The 10,620-nt window shown below is 44.3% G+C and overlaps 1 protein-coding gene across 2 annotated transcripts in view; it reads left to right on the plus strand.

Moving 5' to 3' along the window:
- Positions 1-1,069: 1,069 nt before the first annotated feature.
- LOC121847403 (dachshund homolog 2-like) overlaps positions 1,070-10,620 on the plus strand; it is a 74,368-nt gene continuing 64,817 nt past the window's right edge. For both annotated transcript variants that reach the window (XM_042328076.1, XM_042328077.1), the window contains exon 1: positions 1,070-1,809. In XM_042328076.1, coding sequence (XP_042184010.1) covers positions 1,244-1,809 — 566 coding nt within the window. In that variant the 5' untranslated portion in view covers positions 1,070-1,243. The remainder of the gene's footprint in view (positions 1,810-10,620) is intronic.

Raw genomic sequence — 10,620 nt, forward strand, 5'->3', positions numbered from 1 at the left:
TGCAGAGCAAAGGGGAACCACTACTTCAAGGTCTCAGAGGTCTATTAGCACGCACCGTTAACTAAGCTAGCCGTTTCACATCCGTTACATAAGCATTAGAACAACCCACCTCAATATTTGCAGCCATAGGTGGTGGTAACAGGAGCTGAAATAATTATAGTTCTTTAGGGTAGGATTTGAATGGAGAAAGCTGCCTGATAATTATAGTTCTTTAGGGTAGGATTTGAATGGAGAAAGCTGCCTGATAATTATAGTTCTTTAGGGTAGGATTTGAATGGAGAAAGCTGCCTGATAATTATAGTTCTTTAGGGTAGGATTTGAATGGAGAAAGCTGCCTGATAATTATAGTTCTTTAGGGTAGGATTTGAATGGAGAAAGCTGCCTGATAATTATAGTTCTTTAGGGTAGGATTTGAATGGAGAAAGCTGCCTGATAATTATAGTTCTTTAGGGTAGGATTTGAATGGAGAAAGCTGCCTGATAATTATAGTTCTTTAGGGTAGGATTTGAATGGAGAAAGCTGCCTGATAATTATAGTTCTTTAGGGTAGGATTTGAATGGAGAAAGCTGCCTGATAATTATAGTTCTTTAGGGTAGGATTTGAATGGAGAAAGCTGCCTGATAATTATAGTTCTTTAGGGTAGAATTTGAATGGAGAAAGCTGCCTGATTGTGATTATACGGTATTGACACCTGCTCCAACAGTTGCCTTTAGCTATCATTCTCTGTGCGTGGTGATTTGAGAAACGCATGTTACATCTTCAGCCATTGTTGGAAAGATGCGTATTAAAACATTCGTAAGTCTAAATGTCATCACTATCGGGGGTAAATAAAACTGGGCCCAGAGCTCCGGTACATTGTGAGAAAGTTGATCCGTGTGTGCGCGTCGCGCATGAGAAAACTGTCAGTTAGCCTATAGCCCCGCCTCTGTGACTAGGAAATTGAGATGTGTCTTTCAGAGCGCCATTGAAATACCTCGATCTCACCAGTAGTCTCTTTTGATTGGTGCGGAGAGCTGTCAATCAAAATAAATGAGCAGAGGGCTGGCACAAAGATCAGAAGGGAGAAACGATTCGCTCACCGACAGGACGGATAGATCACATACTGTCTGTTCTCCAACTAGAGGGAGCGCGTAGGAAACCGAGAGAGAAGAATAAGTGAAAGAAAGAGAGAATAAAGAGGGAGAGGAGAGCGAGAGAAGAATAAGCGCTCGTGGGAGTGAGGGTAAAAAAAGTGAAAGTGACCATGACTACCACCATGCCAGTCTCTGCATCCCCTCCTGTCCTCTCACCCGACCAAGGAGAACCTTCCTCTGGGGTAATAATCTGCTCCGATCCGTTTTACACCCCCACAACCACCAGCCCTCATCAAGACTCCCCATCCCTGCGGCTCACCACCACGGGACTTCTCAACCCCTTCCTATCGGGCTCAGGAGTCCCATCCTGCGGCTTGGGATTCAACAACACCCCGGTGCCTGGAGATCGAGTCATTTCCACCACCACTGCGACCACAACCAGTGAGTGCAGAATGGTGGATGTACACGGAATAAAAGTTGCCTCTTTCAGCGTCGGAGGACAGGACGAGTTGATTTGTCTACCCCAAGTTTTCGATCTCTTCCTAAAACACCTTGTCGGCGGGCTTCATACCGTTTACACCAAGCTGAAACGCCTGGATATATGTCCGGTTGTGTGTACGGTGGAGCAGGTACGTGTCCTGCGAGGACTTGGCGCTATTCAACCGGGAGTAAACCGCTGTAAACTCATCTCCAGGCGAGAATTCGAGGCGCTCTACAATGACTGCACCAATGCAAGGTTGGTTGTAATATCTTTTATCTTTTGACTTTTCTTTTTACATTCTTCCATTGTCTTTTTGTAAAAAAACATTCGTAAATGTCATGCGACCATGCGATCAATATCAATAGGCTATTACAGCATGTGGTAGTCTATGGGCAATATATATAGGCCGAAACGTATTCCTATCCTATTTACGGTGAATGATCAATAAGAGAGTTCTAACTTGTGAAATGTGGGTGCCATACAATATCAGATTCCCCTCCTCTCTCTCTCTTTCTCTCTCTCTCTCTGTCTCTGTCTCTCTTTTTCTCTCTCTCTCTCCCTCTGTCTCCCTCTCTCTCTCTCTCTCTCTCTCTCTCTCTCTCTCTCTCTCTCTCTCTCTGTCTCTGTCTCTCTTTTTTCTCTCTCTCTCTCCCTCTGTCTCCTCTCTCTCTCTCTCTCTCTCTCTCTCTCTCTCTCTCTCTCTCTGTCTCTGTCTCTCTTTTCTCTCTCTCTCTCTCCCTCTGTCTCCCCTCTCTCTCTCTCTCTCTCTCTGCAAAACTTCAGTTCATGAAATAGGCAGTAGACTATAATTCGTTTGGTTCGAAGCTCGAACGTGCAACCAAATTAACAAAGAAATATAGTTATAGGTATGTAACTGTCGTTGAAAGCAAGTCCAATATGAGGTAGATCGGTTCTATGTGCGCTATTTCTTTGATTACCCTACTTTTCGTATTTGTGTCTTTTTTATTTTCAGGTTTTGTATACTAGCTGAAAATACAATATTTTTGTTGGTGGAAAATACACTATATACACAAAGTTTGTGGACACCCCTTCAAATGAGTATTTGGCTATTTCAACCGTACCAGTTGCTGACAGGTGTATAAAATCAATATTTTGGTATTTGTTTCATTGCTCCATTGTTGACATATTCCCGAAATGTTTAGCATGTCGGCCATCAAGTTTTTAAGACATGTAACTTTCAATATACAGAAATCTGGCTATATGATGCATTTTCCCAATCAGTCACTTCTCATATAAACCAACACACAGCACAGCAGAGTCTGATATTTCTGAAATCTGAGCATCAAATTTTGATACACACCACACCACTGTTCGGTGTCCAGTTTGAAGTTTAATGTTCCGTGAGCCAATGCTAACTAGCGTAACGCTACTAGATACTGATAGACGTCCAGTCATTGCGCTAACGATAGTTAGCTACTGCGCTAGCCAGTGTTGTGTTCAAGACCACTTAAAGCGAGACCAATTCAAGACAAAGACCAGAGCAAATCGAGTCCGAGTCAAGACCAAGACCGGAGGGGAGGTGAGACTGAGTCAAGAACAAGACCGGAGGGGAGGTGAGACCGAGTCAAGACCGGAGGGGAGGTGAGACCGAGTCAAGACCGGAGGGAGGTGAGACCGAGTCAAGACCGGAGACCGGAGGGGAGGTGAGACCGAGTCAAGACCGGAGACCGGAGGGGAGGTGAGACCGAGTCAAGACCGGAGACCGGAGGGGAGGTGAGACTGAGTCAAGAACAAGACCGGAGGGGAGGTGAGACCGAGTCAAGAACAAGACCGGAGACCGGAGGAGGTGAGACTGAGTCAAGAACAAGACCGGAGACCGGAGGAGGTGAGACTGAGTCAAGAACAAGACCGGAGGAGGTGAGACCGAGTCAAGACCGGAGACCGGAGGGAGGTGAGACCGAGTCAAGACCCGGAGACCGGAGGGGAGGTGAGACCGAGTCAAGAACAAGACCGGAGGGGAGGTGAGACCGAGTCAAGAACAAGACCGGAGGGGAGGTGAGACCGAGTCAAGACCGGAGGGGAGGTGAGACCGAGTCAAGACCGGAGGAGGTGAGACCGAGTCAAGACCGGAGACCGGAGGAGGTGAGACAGAGTCAAGATCAAGACCAGAGGGAGGTGAGACCAAGTCAAGACCGGAGACCGGAGGGAGGTGAGACAGAGTCAAGATCGAGACCAGAGGGGAGGTGAGACCAAGTCAAGACCGGAGACCGGAGGGAGGTGAGACCGAGAACAAGGGGACAAGGGGTCAAAGTCAAGACCGAGACCAGAAAAATGGGAGTCTAATTCAAGACCATGATTGTAGTTTTGTCAAATGACCACCATAATAAGAGTGGAAAATGTCCAGTATTTCTGTATTCAGTCTTCAGACGATCCTTTTAGTGAAGAAATGCACCTGTACAGAACAATGGTCCTTCTACAACTTCATAGACGGGCTAAGGATTTATAAAATAATGATTGACATTTTTTTATTTAACCTTTATTTAACTAGGCAAGTCAGTTAAGAACAAATTCTATTTTACAATGACGGTCTACCCCGGCCAAACCGAGACGACGCTGGGCCAATTGGTCGCCGCGACTCCCAATTACGGCCAGATGTGATACAGCCTGGATTTGAACCAAGGACTGTAGTGACGCCTCTTGCACTGAGATACAGTGCCTTAGACCACTGCAGATCCGCTCAAGCTCTGTCAGGTTGGATGGGGAGCGTCGCTGCACAGCTATTGTCAGGTCTCTCCAGAGATGTTCGATCAGGTTCAAGTCACTCAGAGGACATTCAGAGACTTCTCCAGAAGCCACTCCTGCAATGTCTTGGATGTGTGTGTTGTTTAGCGCCGTTGTCCTGTTGGAAGGTGAACCTTTGCCCCAGTCTGAGGTCCTGAGCGCTCTGAAGGTTTTCATCAAGGATCTCTCTTCATCTTTCCCTCTATCCTGACTAGACTCCCAGTCCCTGCCGCTGATGAAGCTCCCCACAGTATAATGCTGCCACCACCATGCTTCACCATAGGGATGGTGCCAGGTTTCCTCCAGACGTGATGCTTGGCATTCAGGCCAAAGAGCTCAATCTTATCAGACCAGAGAATCTTGTTTCTCATGTTCTGAGAGTCCTTTAGGTGCCTCCAAGCGGGCTGTCATGCGCCTTTTACTGAGGAGTGGCTTCCATCTGGCCACTCTACCATAAAGGCCTGATTGGTGTAGTGCTGCAGAGATGGTTGTCCTTCTGGAAGGTTCTCCCATCAACACAGAGGAACTCTGGAGCTCTGTTTGAGTGACCATCGGGTTCTTGGTCACCTCCCTGACCAAGGCCCTTCTCCCCCAATTGCGCAGTTTGGCTGGGCGGCCAGCTCTAGGAAGAGTCTTGGTGGTTTCAAACGTATTCCATTTAAGAATGAGCAGGTAGAGCAGCTAGCCCAATGGGTAGAGCAGGTAGCCTAGTGGTTAGAGCAGGTAGCCTCGTGGTTAGAGCAGGTAGCCTCGTGGTTAGAGCAGGTAGCCTCGTGGTTAGAGCAGGTAGCCTCGTGGTTAGAGCAGGTAGCCTAGTGGTTAGAGCAGATGTTAATGCGAGTGTAGCGAAATGCTTGTCCTTCTAGTTCCGACAATGCAGTAATGTCCAACGAGTAATCTAACCTAACAATAGGCACTTATTGGCACCAGCCGGCCATTTCCTGGTGAGTGATAGTCTATTATATTGGCACCAGCCGGCCATATCCTGGTGAGTGATAGTCTATTATATTGGCACCAGCCGGCCATATCCTGGTGAGTGATAGTCTATTATATTGGCACCAGCCGGCCATATCCTGGTGAGTGATAGTCTATTATATTGGCACCAGCCAGCCATATCCTGGTGAGTGATAGTCTATTATATTGGCACCAGCCGGCCATTTCCTGGTGAGTGATAGTCTATTATATTGGCACCAGCCGGCCCATATCCTGGTGAGTGATAGTCTATTATATTGGCACCAGCCGGCCATATCCTGGTGAGTGATAGTCTATTATATTGGCACCAGCCGGCCATATCCTGGTGAGTGATAGTCTATTATATTGGCACCAGCCGGCCATTTCCTGGTGAGTGATAGTCTATTATATTGGCACCAGCCGGCCATTTCCTGGTGAGTGATAGTCTATTATATTGGCACCAGCCGGCCATTTCCTGGTGAGTGATAGTCTATTATATTGGCACCAGCCGGCCATTTCCTGGTGAGTGATAGTCTATTATATTGGCACCAGCCGAGAGCATCGGCCATATCCTGTGCATATTCACTCTTTATCATTGTTGGGTCAGTGCAACTAATTTTTAGATGGATGTCATATATATTAGTGTTTCCTCTTCTCATTGGTCTATTATATGGACAACATAGTGTCTCCTCTTCTCATTGGTCTATTATATGGACAACATAGTGTCTCCTCTTCTCATTGGTCTATTTATGGATAGTGTCTCCTCTTCTCATTGGTCTATTATATGGACAACATAGTGTCTCCTCTTCTCATTGGTCTATTATATGGACAACATAGTGTCTCCTCTTCTCATTGGTCTATTATATGGACAGCATAGTGTCTCCTCTTCTCATTGGTCTATTATATGGACAACATAGTGTCTCCTCTTCTCATTGGTCTATTATATGGACAACATAGTGTCTCCTCTTCTCATTGGTCTATTATATGGACAACATAGTGTCTCCTCTTCTCATTGGTCTATTATATGGACAGCATAGTGTCTCCTCTTCTCATTGGTCTATTATATGGACAGCATAGTGTCTCCTCTTCTCATTGGTCTATTATATGGACAGCATAGTGTCTCCTCTTCTCATTGGTCTATTATATGGACAACATAGTGTCTTCTCTTCTCATTGGTCTATTATACGGACAACATCATATTATATTAGTGTCTCCTCTTCTCATTGGTCTCTCTGTCTCTCTCGCTCTCTCTCTCTCTCTCTTTCTCTCTCTCTCTCTTTCTCTCTCTCTCTCTCTCTCTCTCTCTCTCTCTTTCTCTCTCTGTGGTGGTCATTTGAAAGAGAGAGAGAGAGCGAGAGAGACAGAGAGAGAGAGAGACAATTTGTACATTGTTAAAACACTGTATATAGACATAATATGACATTTGTAATGTCTTTATTGTTTTGAAACTTCTGTATGTGTAATGTTTACTGTTAATTTGTATTGTTTATTTCACTTTTGTATATTATCTACCTCACTGGCTTTGGCAATGTTAACACATGTTTCCCATGCCAATAAAGCCCCTTGAATTGAATTGAATTGAATTGAGAGAAACAGAGAGAGAAAGAGAAACAGAGAGAGACAGAGGGAGAGAGAGGAAACTGAGCTGCACTTCCTAACCTCCTGCCCAATGTATGACCATATTAGAGAGACATATTTCCCTCAGATTACACAGACCCACAAATAATTCGAAAACAAATCCAATTTTGATAAACTCCCATATCTACTGGGTGAAATTCCACAGTGTGCCATCACAGCAGCAAGATTTGTGACCTGTTGCCACGAGAAAAGGGCAACCAGTGAATAACACACACCATTGTAAATACAACCCATATTTATGCTTATTTATTTTATCTTGTGTCCTTTAACCATTTGTATATTGTTAAAACACTGTATATATATATAATACGACATTTGTAATGTCTTTATTGTTTTGAAACTTCTGTATGTGTAATGTTTACTGTTCAATTTTATTGTTTATTTCACTTTATATATTATCTACCTCACTTGCTTTGGCAATGTTAACACATGTTTCCCATGCCAATAAAGCCTTTGAATTGAATTGAGACAGAGATAGATAAACTGTGTGAGAGAGAGAACCAGAGAGAGAGAAACAGAGAGAGAGAGAGATAGATAAACTGTGTGAGAGAGAGAACCAGAGAGAGAGAAACAGAGAGAAACAGAGAAAGAGAAACAGAGAGAGACAGAGAGAGACAGAGATAGATAAACTGTGTGAGAGAGAGAACCAGAGAGAGAGAAACAGAGAGAGAGAGAGAGAGAGAGCGAGACAGAGAGAGACTCTGTTCTGAGTGTGTGTCAAAAACGAATCTGTCACGAGAACAAGAATAACTCTCCCTCTGATCTCATTGATTCACCCACTGTGAGAGAGAGAACCAGAGAGAGAGAACCAGAGAGAGAGCGAGACAGAGAGAGACTCTCCCTCTGATCTCATTGATTCACCCACTGTGTGTCGTGCCGGTCGGTCGGACAAACAAACAGAGATATCAGGTGTCGGGTCGTATCCTGTTTCCTGCTGCTTTGTATTATAATCATTTTGTGGGTCCTGATATCTGTCCTATGTGTTTTTTTGCATATACCATCTCCCCCTGAGAGTCACAGCCTTGTTTTTCAACCACTCCACTAATTTCAATTTCAACTACAGTTAATTAGCAAACTATAATTTTGGCAAACTATAATTTTGGCAAGTTCGTTAGGACACCTACTTCGTGCATGACACAGGTCATTTTTCCAACAATTGTTTACAGACAGATTATTTCACTTAATTTACTGTATCACAATTCCAGTGGGTCAGAAGTTTACATACACTAAGTTGACTGTGCCTTTAAACAGCTTGGAAAATTCCAGGAAATTATGTCATGGATTTAGAAGCTTCTGATAGGCTTATTGATATCATTTGAATCAATTGGAGGTGTACCTGTGGATGTATTTCAAGGCCTACCTTCAAACTCGGTGCCTCATTGCTTGACATCATAGGAAAATCTAAATAAATCAGCCAAGACTTCTACAAGTCTGGTTCATCCTTCGGAGCAATTTCCAAACACCTGAAGGTACCACGTTCCTCTGAACAAACAATAGTACGCAAGTATAAACACCATGGGACCACACAGTCGTCATTCCGCTCAGGAAGGAGACGCATTCTGTCTCCTAGAGATGAACGTACTTTGGTGTGAAAAGTGAAAATCTATCCCTGAACAACAGCAAAGGACCTTGTGAAGATACTGGAGGAAACAGGTACAAAAGTATCTATATCCACAGTAAATCGAGTCCTATATCGACATAACCTGAAAGGCCGTTCAGCAAGGAAGAAGCCACAGTAATTTTGCTCATCCATCCCAAAGCGGGAGGTTTAAAAATGCTTAGTTGTCACCAAAAGTTACGGAGCATGTCTTTTAAGTGTAAGTAGTAGTTGGAGTAGGGTGAAATCGATATAGCTTGTCTGTTTGAAAATGGAGAGGGGGAGAGCGATATGGGTGGTTCCATGCCTCACGTCATCCTGCCAAAGTTCAGTGGAGAGGAAACAGAGGAAGAAGAAGAGAAAGGGAGGAGAGAGATAAAGAGAGAGATACAGAGAGAGATACAGAGAGAGATACAGAGACAGAGAGAGAGAGAGAGATACAGAGAGAGATACAGAGACAGAGAGAGAGAGAGAGATACAGAGAGAGATACAGAGAGAGATACAGAGAGAGATACAGAGACAGAGAGAGACAGAGAGAGACAGAGAGACACATAGAGATACAGAGAGAGAGAGAGAGATACAGAGAGAGATACAGAGACAGAGAGAGATACAGAGAGAGATACAGAGAGAGATACAGAGACAGAGAGAGACAGAGAAAGAGACAGAGACAGACAGAGAGAGATACAGAGAGAGATACAGAGAGAGAGAGACAGAGAGAGATACAGAGAGAGATACAGAGAGAGATAGATACAGAGAGAGATACAGAGACAGAGAGAGATACAGAGAGAGATACAGAGAGAGATACAGAGACAGAGAGAGAGATACAGAGAGAGATACAGAGAGAGATACAGAGAGAGAGAGAGACAGAGAGAGACAGAGAGACACATAGAGATACAGAGAGAGATACAGAAAGAGATACAGAGAGAGATACAGAGACAGAGAGAGACAGAGAGAGATACAGAGAGAGATACAGAGAGAGATACAGAGACAGAGAGAGATACAGAGAGAGAGAGAGATACAGAGACAGAGAGATAAAGAGAGAGATACAGAGAGAGATACAGAGACAGAGAGAGAGAGAGATACAGAGAGAGATACAGAGAGAGATACAGAGAGAGATACAGAGAGAGATACAGAGACAGAGAGAGACAGAGAGACACATAGAGATACATAGAGAGAGAGAGAGAGATACAGAGAGAGATACAGAGAGAGATACAGAGACAGAGAGAGATACAGAGAGAGATACAGAGAGAGATACAGAGACAGAGAGATACAGAGAGAGATACAGAGAGAGATACAGAGACAGAGAGAGACAGAGAGAGAGACAGAGAGAGACAGAGAGAGAGAGAGAGATACAGAGAGATACAGAGACAGAGAGAGACAGAGAGAGATACAGAGAGAGATACAGAGAGAGAGATAGATACAGAGAGAGATACAGAGACAGAGAGAGATACAGAGAGAGATACAGAGACAGAGAGAGAGATACAGAGAGAGATACAGAGACAGAGAGAGAGAGAGAGATACAGAGACAGAGAGAGATACAGAGACAGAGAGAGAGATACAGAGAGAGATACAGAGAGAGAGAGAGAGACAGAGAGACACATAGAGATACAGAGAGAGATACAGAAAGAGATACAGAGAGAGATATAGACAGATATAGACAGAGACAGAGAGAGAGAGAGAGAGAGATACAGAGACAGAGAGAGATACAGAGAGAGAGAGAGAGAGATACAGAGAGAGATACAGAGACAGAGAGAGACAGAGAGAGATACAGAGAGAGATAGAGACAGAGAGAGATACAGAGACAGAGAGAGAGAGAGAGATACAGAGAGAGATACAGAGAGAGATACAGAGAGAGATACAGAGACAGAGAGAGACAGAGAGAGACAGAGAGACACATAGAGATACAGAGAGAGATACAGAGAGAGATACAGAGAGAGATACAGAGACAGAGAGAGATACAGAGAGAGATACAGAGAGAGATCTAGAGACAGAGAGAGATACAGAGAGAGATCTAGAGAGAGAGAGAGACAGAGAGAGACAGAGAGAGATACAGAGAGAGATACAGAGAGAGATACAGAGAGAGAGAGAGAGAGAGAGACAGAGAGACACATAGAGATACAGAGAGAGATACAGAGAGA

This window comes from Oncorhynchus tshawytscha, linkage group LG10 (genome assembly GCF_018296145.1).
Source record: "Oncorhynchus tshawytscha isolate Ot180627B linkage group LG10, Otsh_v2.0, whole genome shotgun sequence".
Taxonomy (NCBI): Eukaryota; Metazoa; Chordata; class Actinopteri; order Salmoniformes; family Salmonidae; genus Oncorhynchus; species Oncorhynchus tshawytscha.